The 24,297-nt window shown below is 35.7% G+C and overlaps 1 protein-coding gene across 1 annotated transcript; it reads left to right on the forward strand.

The window, feature by feature from the left end:
• Nucleotides 1–1,898: 1,898 nt before the first annotated feature.
• On the forward strand, nucleotides 1,899–23,235 carry LOC120165729 (piezo-type mechanosensitive ion channel homolog). Its single transcript, XM_039175187.1, is given in 22 exon segments — nucleotides 1,899–2,200; nucleotides 2,954–3,034; nucleotides 3,123–3,282; nucleotides 3,373–3,530; nucleotides 4,958–5,114; nucleotides 5,237–5,423; nucleotides 6,067–6,182; nucleotides 6,708–6,792; nucleotides 6,907–7,122; nucleotides 7,221–7,398; nucleotides 7,732–7,860; nucleotides 13,410–13,583; nucleotides 13,737–13,784; nucleotides 13,787–13,969; nucleotides 14,534–16,081; nucleotides 16,436–18,918; nucleotides 19,032–19,427; nucleotides 19,588–19,746; nucleotides 21,341–21,850; nucleotides 22,101–22,257; nucleotides 22,354–22,498; nucleotides 22,661–23,235. Coding segments are annotated over 22 exon segments (7,458 nt in total). The 5' UTR covers nucleotides 1,899–2,148; the 3' UTR covers nucleotides 22,797–23,235.
• The last annotated feature ends 1,062 nt before the right edge of the window (nucleotides 23,236–24,297 follow it).

Genomic DNA, 24,297 nt, shown 5'->3' on the forward strand with positions numbered 1-24,297 from the left:
TACTTCTTTACAAAGGACCAATACGCCGTGAAAAAAAATCAATCCATTCGTTGTTTGCTAGGTGAAAAGGGTAAAATTTGGTTCCTTAAAGGTTTTAAGTGTTTCTAAGTCTTAATTTCACCATAGTATGTACTTCATTTTAAATTGGAATTTGGCGAGACTTGGTTCATCACCCTTAAATAAACTTAATTACATAATGGAAGTGTCAATTGCATGTTTGCTGCTCGTATGTACTTTTGCATTATGTATGTTTTGGTCCTTAGAATTGCTTGTTTAATTAGGTTTCTGTTTAGCGTTCGATTGATCTAAAACTTTGCATGTGTTTAATTGGCTATTAGTAATGATTCATGGTGAACTTAATTTATGTATTTATTGTTGAATTAATTATGGTATGTAAAATGACTAATTTACAACTATGTTGTATGATTTTGTTTTCTTCGCAATGTTTAATTGTATGTTTGTTGATAGCCTGATTTTGTGGAATCTTGTTATGATACATTGTGTCTCAGATTTTTACTCGTATTTGTTTCCACTTAGTGCGCATGATTAGATTTTGTTTGTTCGATTTGCTTCGAATCTAATGTGCACTCAAAATATCCATGTTAGCCTATGTGGTTGGGTGTTACGAGAGCACCTAATCATAATCATTTTGGGTGACTCAAATGGAAGCCCCGAAGGGTTAGAGTGTCTCACACAGGAGCACCCAATCATAATCATTTTGGGTGTTATTTGGAAGTATTAACTACGAAGCCGGAATAAAATGAGTTATGTGCATATTTATTTTTACTTGCTTACATAAATTTATACCATATGAACCTTATGGAACATTTGTTCATTATTGAGCATTTTTGCTCACTCTTTCAAATGTTTCCTTCTCAAGTTAGGAGTAATGGATATCCGCTAGGAGCGTCATCACTATTGGAATCCCCGACACCGCTTTAGAGTATACCTCTAGATTCTTTTGTTGGGTCTCATATTCATGTATATTTACTTTTATGAGTCTAAAGGTACTTTGTTTGAAATGTATAAGGAGTAATGCAAGTCGAAACCTACCTTATTTTGGAAAATGTTTTAATTATGGAGCTCTTTCTTTCGATAAAGAAAATATTTATAAAAATCTCAAGTAATTCACATGCTTGTTTGTCTTTTATTTGGTTTCTTTCGTATACAAGTTTGTGTTGATCACGATAATGTGGTACATGAGCCCGTAGTGGGTTGGGTGGCAGAGGTCATTTAAGTTGTTTTACCCTTAAGTAAATAACACCATAAGTCATTTCATTATTAGTAAGGTTATGATTGAACAACCACTTATTAATAACATTACAAATATTCATTAAATTTTAAAAAGCCACAAACGAGTCATTCAATTAATCGGGAAAAATTCATTTTGGGGCTTCTTGAAGATTGAAGGCTATATTTGATAATCCAAATAACGGAGAGGTTGTGTTCGTTGAGAAAAAAGAACATATCTCGAGAAGAAGGCCATCTAGTGAAGGATGATGTATATCGAGATTCAAGAAGTTTTAAGTTTTTAAGGTGATTTTATGACTTTTAAGAGAGATTCTCAAGAATCTAATCCAATATATTGAATGGGATAAAAATAAATCTTATGGTATAATTTTGGGTTCATTGATCACTATATACGATGACCCATGATGATTAGTATGGTGGCACATGATCTGATAGTGATTCATTTGTGATAATCGATTAATTGAATGACTTATTTATAAGGTTTTGAAATTGGGTGGCCCATTGTAATTTTGGTAATAATTGAATGAACTATGATACGATTTACTCTTTTTATATTCATAATCTTACTTTTTTTTTATTTCTTTTTATTTTTTATCATTTATTCTCTTTCAATATTTACACACTTTAGGTCATATTGATGATTAGAGTTTGTCCTTAGAAAACCGTAGCTAGTTCTGTTTTATTCCCTCTGATACGTTCTTTTACTGCAAAAACACGTCACCCGAAGTTTCTTCGGGTTTCAAGTCAAAAATTTCTTCTTTCATTACGTTGGAGGAAATTTTTAATTTGACGTGAAATGGGTTTTCACTGATTTTAATGAAAACTGAAAACCCATGAACCGGTTCTGCGTTTTCTGTGAAGCGATCTGGTTGTTGGTGGAATTGAAGTCCTAATCTCATGGGTGGGAGTTTTCTTGCTAGGTTTGCCTTGCCTCTGCTGCTTCTGACGGGTATGCTTTGTTTCTTGTTCTCGTTACTTTAATTTCACTCCTTACAAATTGATATGAAAGACTGAGCATTTCTTCTTCTCCTCCTTCGTCCCATATTCTCTTTTTTATTAGCAATTCCTTTTATGATGTTGGTTTTGTGTTGGAATCTGCTTTATCCATGTATTATTTGAGGTAAGTTTTTGGGTGCGTTTGTCTATCAGTATGATTTAGTAGCCCACATTAAATTTTACTCCTGGATTCTATCCCATGAAGAAATTACTCCAATTGCCATGAGGGATGTGTTAGGCAGTTGAGGAGAGTCTAAATGACCTTTTATTTTATTCTAGCTGGTGTGCTAGATTAAGGATTTTGTTTCCTGCTCACAAGTTCATGATGAGAACACTACTCTTTGCATTTATATGCAACCTTCAATTCATTTAATCTATTGTTTGGGTATTCACATCTGTTTTCGGATAGGTCTATCTTGAACTAGACCGGTATCAAATGTATTCATTTCAAGTTTTATGAAACTTACAAAATCTAATACCTGGATAACCTAGTTTAAAATTAGCTTATGGCACAGCTCATAATGCAGTCTTCGTTTTTATTCTGCATGTAATTTATTATCCGATTTTCCTTACTATGGAACCTGAAAAGGTGGCAAGTGTAGAATGTATTTTTTAGTTAAGAGTCACATGAAAAGTGAAAACTTCATATGTTCTCTGCTATCGAAGTAATTAATTGTTTTTTTTCATGTTCTTTTCTTTCTTGAAGCTGCGTTGCTCAATTGGAGTTTGATCTCTCTTGTTGATTTGATAGCTTTCCTTCTTATTCAGTACACTGCACCCAAAATAGGTAACCAATGAAGATTTTCTGGGAAAATTTGCTTTATTTAAAGTTGTTGTCATTACTCATAACGGAATGTGGGGTTACTTTCCTGTAGGATTCCGTTTCAGGAGGAAATATTTGTTACTATGGCCTGTCATCGTTTTTTCCCTCCTTGTCTTTCTTTCACAAGCTGCATATCTTGTTATATGGGCCGTTGAAGGTTATAAACAAAGTGTAGGAAATGCTTGGTGGATGAAGCTAATTGGTTTTATGATGTAAGAATATATTTTGTTTCTCTAATTCTATTGTCCCATCTGTGTTTCCGCATATTCTGACTTCTTGGCTATTTGGGTATGCTTTTGCAGAATCCAGTCTTGGAAATCTCCCACTGTGATATATTTCTTGGTCACACAACTGCTAGTGGCAGTTGATGCTTTGCTTGATATACACGGGAACAGATTTGGTCTTGTTGCAAGGCAGTATTCTTGTTGGGGTGATTTCTTAACAGTTGTTGAACATTTAGGTTTGTAGGTGTTCCTTATTATTCTATTTCTGTTGAGTTGCACTATGTACTCCCCCCCCTCCCCCCAAAACAAAACAGGCTCAGTTTAGCAACCTGATATGAATGCTTTAGGATTTCTCATTGCATGCAGAGGATATGAGCTACGGCTGATTTTTTCACTTTTTCATGACTAAATCATGTTTAACACTCCTCCCAATTGTCCCTCTTCTAAAGCAGTAGCGAAGTCTTTTTATTCTCCTTTTTTTTTGTTTATCAATGATAGCTAACTTTTTGACTATTGGAACATTTTTCTTGTGCACTTTTGGACCTTGTGAATTGGAGGTCCAATTATTGATCTCTGTAACCTAGGGAAATTTTCATTCTAGATCACTGAACTAAATTTTCACCTTTATTTAGATCACAAACTTTCAATTTAACCCAATTACATCGTTCAACTTTATTATGAATAAAGTAAGTCACTTATACTACTACCGTCAAATAATTCCAACGAAAAAACTGAAATCGGCACTTTTACTAACATGTTTCACATATCATCATCAAAGAATGTTTTATTGATAATTTAAATAATGTTCTGTTACCTTTCATTTAAATAAATTCAAAAAAGAAAAAGGAACTAAAATTTCTAACAAAAATATTTGAATTGTCAATTAAACATTATTTGATAATGATATGTAAAAATATGTTATGTAAAAGTGCCAATTCAGTTTTTCGTTAAAATTATTTTACAGTGTTAGCATAAGTGACTTGACTAATTAATAATGAAAGTTTAATGAAGTAATTTGATTAAACTAAAGGTTTGTGATCTAAATGAAAGTTGAAGTTAAGTTTTTGTGATCTAGGATGTAAATTACCCTTGTAGCCTACTTGAAAGCTTACTACTAGAACTTCTATAAACATTATTTTACCTTTTATTCAATGAAAAGTTCTTTTCATTTTTAGTCGTGGGTTTTCATTTGGTAATAAAATAGGATGTTGCATTTTCTTCTTGCACCAATTATCGGTATTTTATGCATTACAGTTCTACTGTAATTGAGTTGTGTCTCTGCGGTAAAATCAAATGTATGTGCAGAATGAATTAATAATGTATAATGTGCCTGTCTGGTAGGTTGCTATTTCACTGGTTTGCCACAGAAATGATTGTGCCTTTTAATTGTGTTGCAGTCAACTTTGTAACTTTAGATAGAAATCTAATGCCCATTAAGCCTGTGCTGTTTTCAGTTAGTCAGTGCTTTTCCGGTCTCTGACACTAGAGTAAAAGATAGAAAAGTTTAAAATATCTTAAAGCGTTTCTTTCTTGATCTTCTTATTGCTTCAGTTCCTGAACTTCAAATTACAATGAGATTTATTTTATTTTTCTAATTACCTGAGACATTTATATTTATATCGAAACTGATATAGAATTATTTCCATGGTTTACTTCATGAAAGGTTCCCATCTTAAAGTTGCTTCCTGTTTGCTTCTACCTGCTGTTCAGCTGGTTGTGGGAATTAGCCATCCCTCCTGGATTTCTCTGCCATTTTTCATTGGTAGTTGTGTTGGGCTAGTGGATTGGTCTTTGACAAGCAATTTTCTGGGGCTATTCAGGTGATAGCTTCTTGACTCTTTGCAGACCACTGACTATTGTTCTATTTCATTTTCTTTGTCAATGAATTTGTTTTTATCATTTGTTAATGCTTTTATTAGCTTATGTTCTCGTACTTGTCAAGGTTGTGGAAGGCTCTCCAGCTTTACGCAGGCTTCAGCATTTTCTTCCTTTATGTGTATCAACTCCCTGTAGAGTTCTCAAGTATGTTGCAGCGGATAGCTGATTTTGTTGGTCTATTCAAAATATGTTCAACATCTGAGTGGACTGAAATTTGCTCTGCTGTTTCTCTTGTACTTTTTTACATCATGGTACGTACTTGTTTTCTTACCATAGGTCTGATTCTGTTCTAAGATTCTAGCTGAATCTTTCAATGAAGTGCAAAACACCCTTTTCTCAACCTAGAATCTTATACCATGAAATTGACTAGTCTTTCTTGTGTCCGACATTTGTCCATCTAATTTAGTCTTTTCACCATATAACAAATTTAAGATGGTCTGAACTATTCAAATGCAAACCAGCCTTTGGAGTTTGACGACATTAATGACATTATGGATGGAAACTTTGTTCAATTTCCTCACTTCAGTAAGGTCGCTGTTGAAAATTTGAGAACTTCCAAGTTGGAAACCACATGTTTATATAATTTATGTTCTTAATTGTTTTTGACACGTCAAATTATAATTACTAAGAATATAACGGAGAACAAGATTTGAGCAGCTCCCCCATATGCTTAATACATGTTCTAATTTTACCATTAGTGTTAAGTTTTGTTTAGCAATTATACAGATATGCTAACGGTTACCTGAAGTTTGGGTTTTCCCGTACCACATAATATAACAATATTTTGAAAAAATATTTGTTATTTGCCTTCTATTTTGGCCTTTTAAATATTTCTGTGCTGCTTATGCCTTGTTGTCTATTTCCGCTATTTAAACATTCCAACTTGTACTGCAGCTATCATATGTCAAATGTGATTTGGAGGAAATGGATTTTATCATGTCCATGCGAGACAGTAACTTGACAGAGAAACTGCTTCCTTCAAAGCATTCATTTTTCATTCGTGAATCAAGGTAACATACTTCATTGTTATATACTTTGAATTCTTAAAATGAAAGACAAATATTCTGCACACCATAAATTTCAAACTCTAGGGTACTTGATTTGTTCATAGATTTAGTTAATCTAGAAGTTGCTTATTAATCCAACTAACTAGGTATGCTGCTTTACTATTTTGGGCAAGTTTCTCTCTTTTTGATTGAGTTGTCCTGAAAAGAAGTTGTAGTGGGAGGATACAAGATCAAGTTTTCTGATTCAAAATAATGAATTGGCTACTTTACACAATAATATTTGGCAGAATGAGAAGCAACAATTGTGTATTTTAATTGCCAGCACTCAATTACATCTCATTTTCCTGTTCTCCTGGATTTATTATATGTACTGATGTTTTCACCATCATGTTTTTTTTGGATCTTGATACATTGCACAAGATGTTCATGTATCATTTGTGCTTCTATTCTTTTTTAGAAAAAAGAAAAATTCATGCTTTAAATAATAGGTTGTTTTCAGTTTGTTAATGAGTTATTCCAATTCTCCAGTTCCGGTGTAAGGCATACCAATGTTTTACTACGACGAACAGCTTTCCGGACATTCACCATCAACTTTTTCACTTACGGTTTTCCAGTATGATTGCTACCTTTTACCAAATGTTGCTATATTCTCATGGGTCTTTTTATATTTTATCAATATTAAGGTTGATATGTAAATTGTCTAACTTGTCAATGGAAATTTTTACAGGTATCCTTGTTTGCTCTTTCTTTTTGGAGTTTTCATTTTGCTAGTATATGTGCTTTTGGGTTACTGGCATATGTTGGCTACATTGTTTATGCCTTCCCTTCCCTATCTCGTTTGCATCGCTTAAATGGACTTCTCCTTGTCTTCATTCTTTTGTGGGCTGTTAGCACCTATATATTCAACGTGGCATTTGCATTCTTGAATAGGAATTTTGGGAAGGTACTCCTTTCTTTGGAGTGTGTAAATTCTTCTTTTTTCATAAATTAAAATGGTTCAAATTTTTTCTTATGTTTTGATCAATATAAGTGCTTGTGCAGGATATGGAAATTTGGGAGATGGTTGGGTTTTGGCATTATCCCATACCTGGATTTTTTTTGCTTGCACAATTTTGTCTTGGAATTTTGGTTGCATTGGGTAATCTTGTAAATAATTCAGTTTTCTTCTATTTATCTGATGAGAATGCACTATCATCAAGCAACAACTCTGCTGTTGAAGGTATGAATTGTATATTCTGAGTTCTATGTACCTTTTTCTTGGCATCTGCATTTTGGGGACCATCACTAGGTTGGCTTTAGACTATTAGAATTACATTGGAGAGATATATTTCTAGGGTTGTGCATTTATGGAGTTAGATTTCTATTTTACAACAGTGAGTTTGAGGAGTTAGTTTTTTGTTTCAGCTTTAAGATTTAATTTCGATCTTGTCTTCCTGACAGCACATAAAACTCATTATTTCGTCATGCTTTATTTTGTTATATCTGGCATTGCTTTAGACTTCTCTTATCCACTTTAATCTATATATCACTTCCTTATGCCCTTTATTTGCAGTGGATGGGGAGACCAAGGTGTTCATTGTGGCTACAATTGCATGGGGACTACGCAAATGTTCTCGAGCTATCATGATTGCACTGATATTTATCATTGCAATGAAACCTGGACTTATCCATGCTGTGTATTGTATGTTCTATTAAACCTTGTTTGTTCTAGTCCTTGCTTGAGCATGATGTAGGAATTATAGAGATATGATTTGTTATGATTTGATTTTCGGGGCGGTAAGAATTGATGGCTTACAGGGAGGAATAGGAGGAATTCTTAAAGACTCGAATGGCTCTGATTTTATCTCTTTTTCTACTGTTGTGGGACCAGGTCCTCCTATGTTGGCTGAGTTGAAAGCAATTAAAGAGGGAATTGATTTATTTCTTTCTTCCCAATGGCGGCGAGAGGAAGACTAGTGTTAGAGAGTGATTGTTCATCGGTAGTGGAATGGATTTTGAGGCCTTTTACTGCCCCTTCTTTTTTCAGGTCCCTCGTTGGGGACATTTGTGCCTTCTCTGCTAAGGACATTATGGTTAGATGGATACCTAGGAGCTGTAATTGGGAGTCGGACAAGCTAGCTAAGGAGGGAATAGGTTGATCGCTTTTAGCTTTAGATATGTTATGTTCTGTTCTGTTAGGAGGTTTATAGTGTAAAGTGTATCTTATGTAATTCCGGGTTATTAATAAATTGAGGTACTCTTTTCCTCCTTCATTTTGTTGTCTCCTCTTTAGAGGCAACGATGAGGGAGGTTTTTAACGAGACCTCCTATTCCTATCAAAAAAAAATTATTATGATTTGATTTCATTCCTTTAGTTAAGGGATTCTGTAAATATGTTTATGCAATCCCTTATTTTAAGGGATCACATCCTAGGATTAGTATCTTTCCTTTCTTAAGTATTTCCTACTTTAGAGCTTAGGTTACGATTTCTTTCCAACCTAGACCATGTCCGTAACTTCTTCTCCTACATCTCCTTCGTTAACTCAGGAGATCATTTCAAATCCAGAAAATCTTTCTGATTCTAACACTCAAACAAATTCATCCGGTCTGGTTATTACATGCCATCGATTGAATGTTAAAAACTTTCTTGAATGGTCCCAATCGGTTAAGATTTTTCTCTTAGACAGAAAGATTGGGCTATGTTATTGGTGAAATCCAGAAGCCTGCTACGACTGACAATGTTTTTTCTAAGTGGATGCGTGACAATGGTCAGGTTATGACTTGGCTCCTCAATTCCATGATCCCGAGTATCAGCAGAAATTTTCTTCTATAAAACACAGCCGCTGAAATCTGGAGTGCAGTCTGCGAAACATACTCTAGCACTGATAATATTGCCGAGTTATATCACATTGAAGATCAAGCAGCCACTCTTAAACAGGGAACCATGCCTGTCACTCTCTACTACAATACCTTAATTGGCCTTTGGCAACAATTAGATTTGTATCCACAACATGATTGGGCAGATCCAAGAGATGCTACCCTTTACCAGAAAATTGTAACTCAGCGAAGACTTTTTCAATTTCTCCAAGGCTTAAACAAGGAATTGAACGAGGTTCGTGGCCGAGTACTGGCTATTTCCCCTATTCCCTCCCTTTGAGAGGCTTTCGCTATTGTCAAGAAGGAAGAAAGTCGTCGGTGTGTGATGTTGCCTAATGAACCATATTCCACTCCTGAAGGATCTGCCTTACTCATCAATCATCTAATACTTCGAAACGGGGGAGACCTTGGTGTGAACATTGCAAAAAGCTCGGCCACTCCAAAGAGAAATGTTGGAAGATTCATGGTAAACCTCAGGACTGGAAGTCCAAGACCTCTCAAGATAATAAATCTAGCCTAGTCGCTGCCAACTCTGTCACTCGTTTCACCAAAGAACAGATTGATGAACTTCAGAAACTGTTTGAAAAGTTTCAGGGGCCTTATGAGAGTAATCTGGTCATAAAAGAACCAGAAGGTAACCCTTATCCTACAGCTTTTTTATCCTCTCAGTTGACTTCTAATTGGATCCTCGATTCTGGTACAACGGATCATATGACTGGTAACAAGGAGTTGTTTTATAATTTTTTCCCAAACGTCGGTAAGGCAGTCAAAACGGCTGATGGTTCCATGTGCAAAATAGAAGGTCATGGCACTGTGGTTCTCAATGAACATATGACACTTAAAAATGTTCTCTTTGTACCAACTATGGCTTGCAATCTCATTTCAGTTCGTAAGCTTTCCATCGACTTGCACTGCTCTGCAATTTTTACTGATATTGACTGTACTTTGCAGGCACTGAACTCGAAGAAGATGATTGGTAAGCCAGCTTGCAGAATGGCCTCTACATCCTCCCTTCAACTACTACAACCGAGATCTCTAAATCGTTGACTGCTTTAGAACAAAATGATACCGTTATGCTATGGCACTTTCGTTTAGGACATCCTAGTTTCCATTATCTTGCAAAGTTGTTTCCTGCTCTATTCATTAATAAAAAGCCAACTTTTTCTTGCAAAGTTTGCTTTCTTGCTAAACACACTAAATCATCTTATTCTCCTTCTAACTACAAGCCTTCTCACCTTTTGCCTTGATCCACAGTGATATTTGGGGCCCTTCTCGGGTGAAGAATGTTGATAATTGTAAGTGGTTTATCACTTTTATTGATGATCACAGTAGGATAACTTGGACTTATTTGCTCAAAGATAAATCCGAAATTGCTGGTGTTTTTGCCCAATTTTATAACATGGTTCTCACTCAATTTAGAACCAAAATCCAGCTCTTTATATCTGATAACGGCAGTGAATTTTTTGCTAGTCTTTGGGTGTTTTTTTCAGGGAAAAGGGTATAGTTCAGCTTAGTTCTTGTGTTGGAACCCTATAGCAAAACGGCGTTGCCGAAAGGAAAAATAGACACCTCCTTGAAGTTACTCGTTCACTTCTATTTACCACTAATTTTCCAAAATATTTGTGGGGGGAAGCCTTATTAACTGTCACATATTTAATCAACGGAATGCCTAGTAAGAATTTACACTTTAAAACACCTCAATCTATATTTTTGCAATACTTTCCACATTTTAAACATATATCCACCATTCTACCTCTTAAAATCTTTGGTTGTACTGTTTTTATCCAAAACATTGCTACTAATAAGTCCAAGTTAGATCCCAAGTCTATAAAGTGTGTATTGGTTGGGTATTCTTCACTCAAGAAGGGTTATAAATGCTATCATCCTCCTTCTAAAAGATTTTTCACCACTATGGATATCACTTTTTATGAGTAGGATCCCTTTTTCACTCGGGCTGAAATTCAGGGGGAGACATGGAGGGATTTTCAGCCGTGTCAGGTATCTCCACCCACTTTTCATTCTCAACCTTCAGAATTGCCATCATCCTTATCTTTACCTATAGATTTGTCACCCGTAACTATTCCCATTGATCCACCTGTAGTACCTATCACTACTTCACCCATACCCACTTTAAATACCTTTCTTGAAAATACACCTACTCCCATTCAAAATCTTCCACAAACAACACAAATCAAACAACTTCGTTTCTATACAAGGAAAAGAAAACATATTCCTGAGGCTGTTTTGCAATTTGATTCTTGCCGAGAATTGGATTTGGGTCCAGCTGCCGAAATAGAAGAAGAAATCAGTAAGTCTACTTCTACTATAGATGACTTCCCTATTGCTATTAGAAAAGGGGTTAGACAGTGCACCAAGCATCCTATTGAAAAATTTGCTGGTTATAATTCTTTGATGCCTTCTTTTCAAGCATTTATAGCAACCTTGGATAAAGAACAGGTTCCCACAAGCATAACTGAAGCTCTAAAGGATTCTAAATAAAGAAGGGTTGTTGAAGAGGAAATTTCTACACTAGAGAAAAATGCTACTTGGACTGTTACAGACCTTCCTCAAGGAAAAAAGGTTGTTGGTTGTAAATGGATATTTCCTGTAAAGTATAACTCTAATGGCAGTATCCAACGATACAAAGCGAGACTAGTGGCCAGAGGTTTTATGCAAACATATGGGATAGATTTCACAGAAAATTTTGCACCTGTGGCGAAGCTGAATACTGTTCGAGTACTCCTAAGTTTGGCTGTAAATTGCGATTGGCAATTACATCAACTTGATGTAAAAAACGCTTTTCTTAATAACCAGCTAGAAGAAGAAGTCTATATGAAAATGCCACCTGGCTTACAGTCTGCTGAAGGTAGCAACAAGGTTTGCAAGCTCAACAAGTCTCTATACGGGTTAAAACAATCACCCAGAGCTTGGTTCGAGAGGTTTACTAAAGTCATCCTAAAAAACGGCTACAAGCAGTCCCTCGCCGATCATACTCTTTTCATCAAGGTAACCTCTACAAATAAGAAAGCTATTTCTATTGTGTACGTAGACGACATAATTCTTACCGGAGATGATGAAGAAGTGATTTGCAATTTGAAGAAGTTGTTAAATAAGGAATTCGAAACCAAGGACTTGGGAAAGCTAAGGTATTTCCTAGGAATGGAGGTGGCAAGGTCAAAAGAAGGACTTGTGATCAACCAAAGAAAATATGTACTTGATTTACTCAAAGAAACTGGTTTTTTGGTTGTAAGCCGAATGATATACCAATGTAGGCAAGCTTGAAATTTAACAAAGAAGATGGGTCCTTAGTAGACAAAGAGAAATTTCAAAGATTAGTTGTGAAACTAATTTATTTATCCTTGACAAGGCCATATATAGCATTTCCTGTAAATGTGATAAGTCAACACATGACTAATTTTACTGAAGAGCATATGGCAACAGCAAATAGAATTCTCAAGTACTTGAAAAAAACTCCAGAACACGGTTTAATGTTTAAGAAGACACAAGACAGAACTGTTAAGATCTTTACAGACTCTAGTTGGGCCGGATACCTTACTGAAAGGAGATCCACTAGTGGCTACTGCATCTTTGTTTGGGAAAACCTTACAACTTGGAGAAGTAAGAAACAATCTGTCGTTTCAAGAAGTAGTGCTAAAGCTGAATTCAGAGCATAAGCATTGGGAATATGCGAAGGAATTTGGCTACTTAAACTACTAAAAGAACTTGTCACTAATCAAGAGATCACTTTGAAGTTTTGTGTGATAATCAATCTACTATTCAAATTGCCAAGAACCCAGTTCAACATGATCGGACAAAGCATGTTGAGATTAATAGGCATTTTATTGCTGATCAAGTTAACAAAAAGACAGCCACACTTTCATACATTCCTTCAGAAGAACAAGTTGCAGACATTCTGACTAAGGCTTTGCCAAAGCCTGTTTTCAATAAATTCCTATTCAAGTTGGGATTATACAATGTATATTCTCCAGCTTGAGGGGGAGTGTAGGAATTATAGAGATATGATTTGTTATGATTTGATTTCATTCCTTTAGTTAAGGGATTCTATAAATATATTAATACAATCCCATATTTTAAGGGATCACATCCTAGGATTAGTATCTTTCCTTTCTTAAGTGTTTCCTACTTCAAAGAGATAATTTATATATAAAGATGTAATTTGTCCTATTGAAAATAATAAGATTACAGAGAATTACTATGATTTCTACACATAATTATAATTTTACCTTTAACATAAGACCTTGCTTTCCATTGTTCTTCCACAGTTCATAAAAGCAAGTGCAAATTTGTATTATTAATGTGAGTTTATACATGGCAGTTTCTCTAAATGGCTTCATATTTTTATCTCTGCTTCAGTGGTTTTCTTTTTGATCTATCTTTTGAGCCACAACATCAGCAGGAAGATACGCCAGTCTCTGATTCTCCTTTGTGAAGCTCACTTTGCATTATTGTATCTTCTTCAGATTGATTTGATCTCTAATGCTTTGGAGCAAAAAGGCTCCATAATTTTGGAAATCATGTCACAGTTAGGTATGTATTTGTTTTAGGTCATTTAAGTTGATTTGTATGATATAGCTGTGGTTATTAATGAACTTTCTTGATGCTTTTAGGTTGTTTACTTAAAATGAAACTCTTGCGCGGTAAAGCGAAAGAAAGTAAACAATCTTCTCTGAATTTGTGCAGGTCTCCTTAAACATAGCATTTCATTGAACTTTCTGGAAATAGCTTTGCTTGCTGCTTCTGTGCAATTCATAACCATGGGTTTGAGATGCTCTTTTCATTCTCAGCAATTGTGCAACACACCCCTAGCCCCCCTGTTGGGTTTAGCATCTTGAGAGCTGGTCTGAACAAGTCTGTCCTCTTGTCAGTCTATGCATCCCCAAGCACATCCTACTGCCATGATAATCCTTCATATGGTATAATCTTTACGCATGTCAAAGTTTCTATCCAAATTTAACTGTAAAACTTGAAAAAGAAAAACCCTCCGCTATCAGTTACAAATGCTAAAATTATTTTAATATTTAGTCACTCTTTTTTTTCCTTATCTAAGTAAATGCTGAAATATTATGTGCATTGGGTGTAAAAAACTAAGTAGTAAAATTGCCTATCTTATGTCTGTAGTTGTAATCTAAGTAGAAAACAATTTATTCAATTGATTTCATGCTTTACATTTCATTCAAACATTGTAGCAAACTAAAACTAGAACAAGTTGGTCTCATCCCATTATGATATGCGGGTTTTACAGATCTAAATATGATTTTAAATGCTTTTCTATTATTTTCTAGCTGATTTTTACCTGAACATAAGGCACTTATGAGATGACTGATTTCTCATGAAATTGGACTTATAGGAATATTCATGATAGCATTAGGCCATATTTTTTTTGCTGCTACGAACGTGTCTACCAATATTTCGATTACCTTCTACCATTGCAGCTCTATTGACATCGTTTTTGTAATTATTTGTTTGATGTTATTCAGAGAGGAGGATAGCATCATTCCTTAGCGAAATTGGGCAGAAGTTTTTATCAATATATCGATCAAGTGGAACTTACATTGCTTTGATGACCATTCTTCTTACAGTTTACATGGTGATACCCAACTATATATCATTTGGATACATCTTCCTTCTCCTTGTTTGGATTATCGGAAGACAACTTGTTGAGAGAACGAAAAGACGTCTATGGTTTCCATTAAAAATATATGCAATCATGGTGTTCATTTTTGTTTATAGCTTAAGTGTTTTTACCAGCTTTAAGATTTGGCTCTCTGGGTTTATAGATCTTTATTTTTATTTGGGTTGTGACCTTGAAGCTTCGTTGTTGGATAATATTTGGCAATCTCTAGCTGTTCTAATTGTGATGCAACTTTATAGCTATGAAAGGAGGCAGAGCAAGTTCAACAGAACTCATTGTCCCAATCCTTTAGGTTCTGGTATTCTTGGCTTCACCAAGCGGTTTCTGATTTTGCACAGCCAGAAGATCCTGTTTGTCTCATTATTCTATGCATCTTTGTCTCCTATTTGTGCTTTTGGATTCTTATATCTACTTGGCCTTGTCATATGTTCAACTTTACCTAAGGTTTCTCTGATCCCATCCAAATCATTCTTAGTTTATACAGGATTTCTGGTGACAACAGAGTATCTTTTTCAGATGTGGGGTAAACAAGCTGGAATGTTTCCAGGGCAAAAGCATTCTGTTTTGTCACACTTTTTGGGTATTCATGTGTATGAGCCAGGATTTTGGGGTATAGAATCGGGCTTGAGGGGAAAGGTGCTGGTAATTGCTGCATGCATCCTTCAATACAATGTCTTCCGGTGGATGGATAATATGCCAAATGGTATTTCAAACAAAGACAAATGGGAAGAGCCATGTCCTTTATTTTTATCAGCGGAGGATACTTTCACCAAGGGCTTCATGTCTAATGGGGAAGATGAACCATCTTCTAGTGTTGGGGTAGGACCTATAAGACAAGACAGTGTTGTAGCAAGCAATTCATGGTCATCTTTGAACTCTTCTTTTTCTCAAGCACCTCATCCTATATCCTCCAGAGCAGGAAGTTCTGAGGTTAATAATGTGAGAAAATTTTCATTTGGATATTTCTGGGGAAGCACCAAGGAGAGTCATAAGTGGAACAAGAAGCGCATCCTTGCATTAAAGAAAGAGAGATTTGAAACACAGAAGGCTCTCTTAAAAATATATTTCAAATTCTGGATCGAGAACATGTTTAGCCTTTATGGCCTTGAGATTAACATGATTGCTTTGCTTCTCGCAAGTTTTGCTTTGTTGAATGCCATCTCTATTCTATATATTGCAGTGCTTGCTGTTTGTATTGTTTTGAATCGGCAGATTACACAAAAATTATGGCCAGTTCTTGTCTTCTTGTTTGCTTTGGTTCTCATCCTCGAGTATTTTGCCATCTGGAAGAGTATGTTTCCTCTGAATCAACCAAGTCAGTCTGAAATACGTTGCCATGACTGCTGGAAAAGCTCAGCTTCATATTTTCAGTACTGCAGGAGCTGTTGGCTGGGTATTTCTCTTTTAATCTGCTTATTACTTAACTGCCCGGCTTAAACTTAGCTTTCGATGGGGAGAAGAAAATTTGACTATCTTAATGAATCTTATTTTGGCATCATCATGTTTCAAGGCCATGTTTTTATCCTTTTTCTGTCTAAAAGAAGTGGTACATTTGATATGGTTGTTTGATCAATTTTTAGACTGCTTTCCAGCTTAGCTTAAATCGGCTTATGCTCGGAAGAGTTCGTGTTATGCCTGTCTGTCAGTGATTCATGTTTATCTATCTATTCATTGTTCATTTTTATTGTATGTGCACTTTAAAGTATGTTCAGACTAATCTGCTCCTAATTTCCCTTTTTTCCTACAGGACTGATCATTGATGACCCCCGAATGCTTATCAGCTATTTTTTGGTATTTCTTCTGGCTTGCTTCAAGCTTCGTGCAGATCTCTTGTCTGGTTTATCTGGGTCATCAACGTACTGGCAAATCCTGTCTCAACGTGAAAATTCTTTTGTTTGGCGAGATCTCTCTTTTGAAACCAAAAGCATGTGGACCTTTCTTGACTATATTAGGCTTTATTGTTATTGCCATCTATTAGACCTTGTCCTTGTGTTGATTTTGATTACTGGAACTCTGGAGTTTGATATTCTGCACCTTGGTTATCTTGCTTTTGCTCTTGTTTTTTTCCGGATGAGGCTTGAAATTCTCAAGAAGAAGAATAAAATATTCAAGTTCTTGCGTATCTACAACTTTGTGGTCATTGTTCTTTCTCTTGCTTACCAATCACCTTTTGTAGGGGAGTTTAGTTCTGGGAAGTGCAATACTGTGAGCTACATTTATGAAGTCATTGGATTTTACAAGTATGACTATGGGTTTCGAATTACGTCCAGATCTGCACTTGTTGAGATTGTCATATTTATATTGGTATCACTTAAGTCCTATATGTTTTCCTCCCACGAGTCTGATTACGTGTCACGATATCTCGAAGCAGAGCAAATTAGTGCTATTGTACGTGAGCAAGAGAAAAAGGCTGCATGCAAAACTGCACAGTTACAACAGATTCGTGAAGCTGAGGAGAAGAAACATCAGCGCAACTTGCAAGTGGAGAAGATGAAATCTGAGATGCTTAACTTACAAATAAATTTTCGTAGCATGAATTCGGTTGCAACTCTTAGTAATGTTTCTCCTGGCGGTGAAGGGCTACGGAGGCGAACTTCTCTTACTTCAAATAGGGATGCTGGGCCAATGGACAAAGGAGAAGGCACTGTTTGGAAGCAAGAACAAGTTATTAAACAGGATTCAGTGTTCCCCCCTGAAGCACATGCCTTTGCTGCACATATGAAGGGTGAAATTCCTGAAGTAGTGGAATCTCCAAAGAATTCAATGGAATATGCATCGTGTGAGATCACCGAAATTGAATCTTATGCTGATAGTGCTTTTTTAGATCCAGAGAAAAGTAGGAAAAAACAAGAAAAGGAAAATCCTTTGGTTTCTGCAGTACACCTCCTCAGTGATGGTGTCTCCCAGGTACAATCTATCGGAAATCAGGCTGTTAATAACCTTGTAAGTTTCTTGAACATTGCACCGGAAGAATCTGATATGAACGAGCATTCGTCTGCTGAGGATGAGGCATTTGATGAGATGGAGGGTCAAAATATGCAGAATACCCATTTGAACCGCTCGTCTTCCCTGCAATCTGATAAAAGTTCTGATGCCACGAGTTTGCAGCTGGGGCTGATCTTACGGCATATATGGTCCCAAATGTGGTCAAATATTGATGTTGTGTGCTACTGTTTGTTTGTCCTCGCCTTTCTATGGAACTTCAGTTTGCTATCTATGGTGTATCTTGCAGCTCTTTTCTTGTATGCTCTATGTGTGAATACGGGCCCCACTTATATCTTCTGGGTTGTTATGCTGATTTACACAGAAGTATATATGTTGCTTCAGTATCTTTATCAAATTGTAATCCAGCATTGTGGACTGAGTATTGTTTCAGACCTGCTCCGTGAAATAGGATTTCCTGCTTATGAAATCAAATCATCATTTGTTGTGAGTTCGTTGCCTCTATTTCTTGTGTACTTATTTACCCTCTTACAAAGCTCTATAAGTGCAAAAGATGGTGAATGGAAGTTCTCTACTGACTTTCACTTCCTTAGGAGTTCTCCTTATGGAAAAGAGATTCATGTGAACTATAGCTGGAGCGAAAGGGTATCACAGTTGTTTCAGTATGTAATAAATATGGCAAAATTGGTAATTAGAAGCTTTTGGTGGTACTGGAAATCATTGATACAGGAAGCAGAAACTCCTCCATACTTTATTCAAGTTTCAGTGGATGTTCATTTGTGGCCAGAGGATGGGATTCAGCCAGAAAGGGTTGAGTCTGGAATGAACCATCTGCTCAGACTAGTTCATGATGAGAGATGTACTCAAACAATACCACATGATTGCCCATTTGCTAGTAGGGTTCAGGTTCAAAGCATTGAAAGAAGCCGTGAAAACCCAAATGTTGCTTTAGTTGTTTTTGAGGTAGTGTATGCATCTCCCTTGACAGGATGTACCTCAGCAGATTGGTACAAGTCACTAACTCCAGCAAATGATGTGGCGAAAGAAATTCTTGAGGCACAGGGTGCTCGGTTGGTAGAAGCAATGGGATTCCCATACCAAATACTATCTGTAATTGGTGGTGGAAAAAGGGAATTTGATCTGTATGCTTACATATTTGTTGCAGACATGACTGTGTTTTTCCTAGTTGCAATGTTTTACCAATCTGTCATAAAGCACAACAGTGAGTTGCTTGATGTTTATCAACTAGAAGATCAATTTCCTATTGAGTTTGTAATTATCTTAATCGTAAGTTTTTTAACTTTGCTCGAGTATTTTTGTCATTTCCTTGCGTTCTTACTTGGGCTGTGGGATATGTATGTTATCATCTAATCCTAACTGTGTCAAATTCTTTTATGCAGATCATATTTTTCTTGATTGTTGTTGATCGCATACTTTATCTCTGTTCATTTGCAACTGCAAAAGTTATTTTCTACCTTTTCAACTTCGTTCTCTTCACGTATTCAACTACAGAGTATGCTTGGAAGATGAAACCTTCTGACCAGCATGCTGGACTGCTAGCACTGCGTGCAATATTTCTTGCTAAATCGATTTCTCTAGCCCTTCAGGCTGTACAAATCCGACATGGAATTCCTCATAAAAGCACCTTGTTTCGACAGTTTTTGACGAGCGAGGTTTCGCGAATTAATTACTTGAGCTATAGGTTTTATCGGGCTCTACCATTCCTTTATGAATTACGATGTGTACTTGACTGGTCATGCACAACAACATCTTTGACCATGTATGACTGGCTCAAAGTAAGCCCATAGTTTCTTTTATTATTAGTTTTTCTTGATTTTTGTAGTACCTATATAGAATAGTTTTTTTATTTTGAGTTTTACTAAGCTGTAAGCAAGGATTCTTTGATTAAATTATTTATCATTGATTTTTAGAACTGACTTGTTGCTTTCTTCTTAGCTGGAAGACATAAATGCAAGTCTGTACCTTGTCAAATGCGATAATCTGTTGAATAGAGCTCAGCACAAACAGGGAGAAAAGCAAACAAAAATGACCAAATGCTGCAATGGGATATGTCTGTTATTTATCTTAATTTGTGTTATCTGGGCTCCGATGCTGGTAAGGGCTTCATAACCAGATATATGATTTGCAATATATATTTTTCAATGTGCAGTACTTATTACCTAGAAACCATTTGAAAACACTTCTTAGAAGGGATTCAATTTTATTATTGGCAATTTCTTATTCTTTCTCGTTCTCGTATGCCAAGATCTGTTTCCTTCATAATTTTCGGCATGAATAGCGAATTATGTGTATGCATTTTTTAGGTGCCCGGACCACTGAATATGTAAGACAAACACTTGAGTTGGCAATGTTCTGCATTGAACATTTTAAAACAACTCTACAATCGTTTATGTATTTACCACTAATCTCTTGAGTGCACAAATGTTGTCAGGAAATAGCATTTTATCATATATGGATGTGCTAATGTGAAAATGCATATGAACATATTGCAAAGAAATTTTGGTATTATGATTTGACCTGCCATCAATAATTTGTGTTCCTTTTTTAAACTAGATCATTATAGGTAAGATCGGCTGTTCCTTGCTTTTACAGTTCTTTTGAGTTAGGATGTACAATCATGATTCCCCTGTTCCAATTAGGTTACATTTCTTGAACGTATTTGTATCTTTCCTTTGAAGCTTGTGAAGTGTTGACAATATAACATGTTACAATTGTCTTACCGAAAGCAATAACATTGGTATTGTACTTACCTTGGTTTTAAAATGCGCGCTTAGGCGCGAGGCGAGATACAAGAGGCGCGCGCCTCCGGGCTTTAGGTGCCGGGCGCAGCGACTGGAGCTTCTGGGGTTAAAACCCTAACTTACAAAATCTGTCTTTGGTTGAATCCTTTGGTGGTGGCTGCTGGTAATCACTGGTTAGGGTTTCTCTTTTAATCGACATTTTGATAAAGGGAAGGAGAGGAAAGGAAAATTGGGGTATTGAAATAGCAGAGAAGAAGATGAAAGCAATATTGAAACAGTACAATCAAATGAATTTTATAGTGAAGAGTGATGAGGTTAACAGCTATAATGCATGGATAGATGTGCTGCATTTAACAGCAAGATAATGCATTGAATTAGACTTGCTGCATTTAACAGTAGGATTAAATGCATTGAATTAGACGTGCTGCATTTAACAATAGGATTAAATGTTTTGAATTAGACGAGGAACTAGCTCACATCTCTATTTTGACTGATGCATGCATCTAACTGTATAGAAGGAGAAACGACACTTGAAAAAAACAAAAAGGAGATAGCTAGGTTAAGCAAAATAGTCACTCTTCCGTTATAATTATCAATAAATTACAAAATAGTCACTCTTCAGTAGTAAAAAAAAGGTTTATTCTCTCTAAGAAATTCAAGTTTTAGTAGTTGTGTTTGCACTACAAAGTATTAGTGTGTTGTCAAAGTATTAGTTTGATTTATATTATATAGTACAAACGATGCGCCTCGCATATGAAAGGCGCGTGCCTGCGCCTTGCACCTAGGCTTAAAAACCAAGGTACTTACGGAGGCTGTGAACATCATTAATGATTTTACTATAAGTCGTGCAACTATGAACATCTAAGTAAATTGTTACTTGTAATTACGTGGAATGAGCATTCTATATCTTGATCCTTCTATAAACTTATTTTGTTTTGTTCTGCCAGATGTATAGCAGTGGCAACCCGACAAATATTGCAAACCCCATCAAAGATGCAAGTTTTCAAATAGACATCAGTACTGTTAGTGGAAGGTTGACCTTGTATCAGACAACCCTTTGTGAAAAGATTCCATGGGATAAGCTCAATTCTGATGCTAATCTTGATCCCCTAAACTTTTTGGACACCTACAATAAGAACGACATACAATTGATATGCTGCCAAGCTGATGCAAGTACGTTGTGGCTTGTCCCTGATGTGGTTCAAAGAAGATTTATTCAGTCCCTTGACTGGAATATGGACATGGATATCACTTATACTTGGCTGCTGTCAAGGGAACGACCGAAAGGCAAAGAAATTGTGAAATTTAGTAATCCTCTTGATCCTAAGGATCTTCCAGAACCATCTGACATCCAAATGGTTCTCAATGGTTCTACAAACAGCTTTAGGATACATAATCTTTATCCGAGATATTTCCGTGTTACCGGTTCTGGTGAAGTCAGAACTTTCGAGTCAGAGGTACACTCCACTTCCAATTTGGGTTTTATTTCTCTTCCTCTCCTTCCCTTCCATATATGATACTTAATTTAGTACTGTTTCTCACTGTTAGCATTTCTTTTCTAATCATATCAGTGAAAGTGTTATCATTACTTCATTTTAAGCCATTGACCTTTCAGTCTATCAGGAAAGAGACTAAACTAAAGGTAGTGATAAAGAGGCACATAAAAGTTAATAATCTATTATTGACGTATTAAACCTATTTCTGCAGGTTAACTCAGTTGCTAGATCAGTGAGTGCAGAACTTGTAATCAATCGAGCCACTTTTGATTGGTGGTCCTTCCATATTATCAATTCATCTGCGCTTGTTAGCAGTGGAGGTTTCAAAGGACCTATGGCCACCGTAGTATCTGAAGAAACACCACCACGTTAGCTCTCAAAAGCTGTTTCTATGTTTTATGTTTATTGATAAATTTTTTATGATTTTCATTATTATACTGATTAATAATGCAATACTACAACAGAGGGCATTCTTGGAGACACGCTAAGCAAGTTCAGCATTTGGGGTCTCTACATAACTTTTGTGCTCGCTGTCGGCAGGTTTATCAGGCTTCAATGCTCTGATCTAAGAATGAGAATACCATATGAAAACTTGCCTTCCTGTGACAGGTAATCATTTTTTTCTTTTTATTTTTCCAAAATCAAGAAGCATCCTTGTAAGCAAAGCGATGATAAAATTCCATACCCATTGAAGGGTCAACAATGAAAGCACGAGCACTTTTTAATTTGTTTCTTATTTCACCAACATCTGTTTATCCTGTTTTAATGAAGGTTGATAGCCATATGCGAAGATATATATGCTGCAAGAGCTGAGGGGGAGCTTGGAATCGAAGAGGTCCTTTACTGGACCCTAGTGAAGATTTATAGATCACCACACATGCTGCTCGAGTACACCAAACCTGATTAGTTGTAATCAGCGATGCTATATAGGTTGCAACAGTTTCTACAGGTTTTTGATACAAGCTTTGACTAAAACAAACATACTGGAATTATTTAAATTGGTCTTACTTATTCTTCGGTGGCCGAGAAGCTCTATGGTGGTTGTGGTCTCATCCTCCTTGCATACCATGCCAAAGAAAATGCTAAATGCTACACTGGTAAAGATGAACAAGTATCCATGTTATGGAACTGCAATGCAGGTTCTTGCTGTGTGAACTCTGTTTCATTGGTGGGGTAAAAGAAAGCACCCCCTTAGCTTTACATAAAATGGGGGAAAATGGTTTCTTGGAAGGGATTGTGTATTTGTGTACATGTATGTTGTACAATATTAGTTTAAAAAGGACAAAAAATATTGTATATATCGGATTGTATATACTCTTTAAAGTTCTATAACCCCTTCTACTATATACAAGGATGATAATTTTTCTCATACATGTTTTTTTAATAGAACAGATTAAACAAATGAACATAAGAGAGGATTTATGTCTAAGAGAATTGTTTAGTTTTGAATAGTTGGGCAATCTGCCTAAGGTTTGGCATACTTTGAAATTAGTTTTCAATGTTTATACAAATGATTATTTTGTCCTTTATTTTTTTCCCCGAAGCATGGCGTTTTAATATTTTTGTTAAAATAGTCAATGTTGGTTAGAAATTGTTAGTTGATTAATAGTCAACACAAGTTATTAACGTGATATTTTTACATGTGTTTAAATGATATGACATGTCATGTCACTTAAAACAATAAAGACATATATCACGTTACTTAAAATAATGATGTGACATATATTATGTTAATATATATATATATCCAAAGTAAGCAGCTAATAAAATTGCACGTCCAAAATCTGCATTTAACTAACGTAATATTTTCCTTTGAATTATATCTACTGAATCGGCTCTACTATCAGGTAAGAATAACATATATATATGGTTGGCATGGTGCTACCACTATGACGAGAAACATGCTATGTCTCATGGATCACACCAATTTTGTTTAGTCTAGTTGTGAAGTTTCTTTAAGATAATGATATAATTAGTCAATAATTATGTCAGGATCGTTCGATAAAAATGGTGTTATAAAAGAAAGAAATCAAACTTTAATGAGCATAATACAAAGTATTTTTAGTAACTCTAAGCTGCATAAGTCATAGGTTGAAACTCTAAAAAAATTGTAAATATATTAAATTAAGTTGCAACCAAGTTTCTCTCAAAAACATCTTTTGAGTTGTTCAAAAGTCAGAAATCGAGTTTGTAAAATATACACGTATGTGGATACTCGTATGAAGTGAGAGTTTATAATTCATTAGAAAAAATTGAACATGAGGATCATTAGTGAGTATTTCGTTTGATATGCCAAGAGGTTCAAGAGCTACAATTTATATTATCATCTCATAGTACTAAAATTATGGAATGAAGAAACTTAAATTTTTTTGAGAATGACTCATTCAATGCGAGTGATCTCTGTCGGG

Source organism: Hibiscus syriacus, unplaced genomic scaffold (assembly GCF_006381635.1).
Source record: "Hibiscus syriacus cultivar Baekdansim isolate YM2019G1 unplaced genomic scaffold, ASM638163v2 tig00111594_pilon, whole genome shotgun sequence".
Classification (NCBI taxonomy): Eukaryota; Viridiplantae; Streptophyta; class Magnoliopsida; order Malvales; family Malvaceae; genus Hibiscus; species Hibiscus syriacus.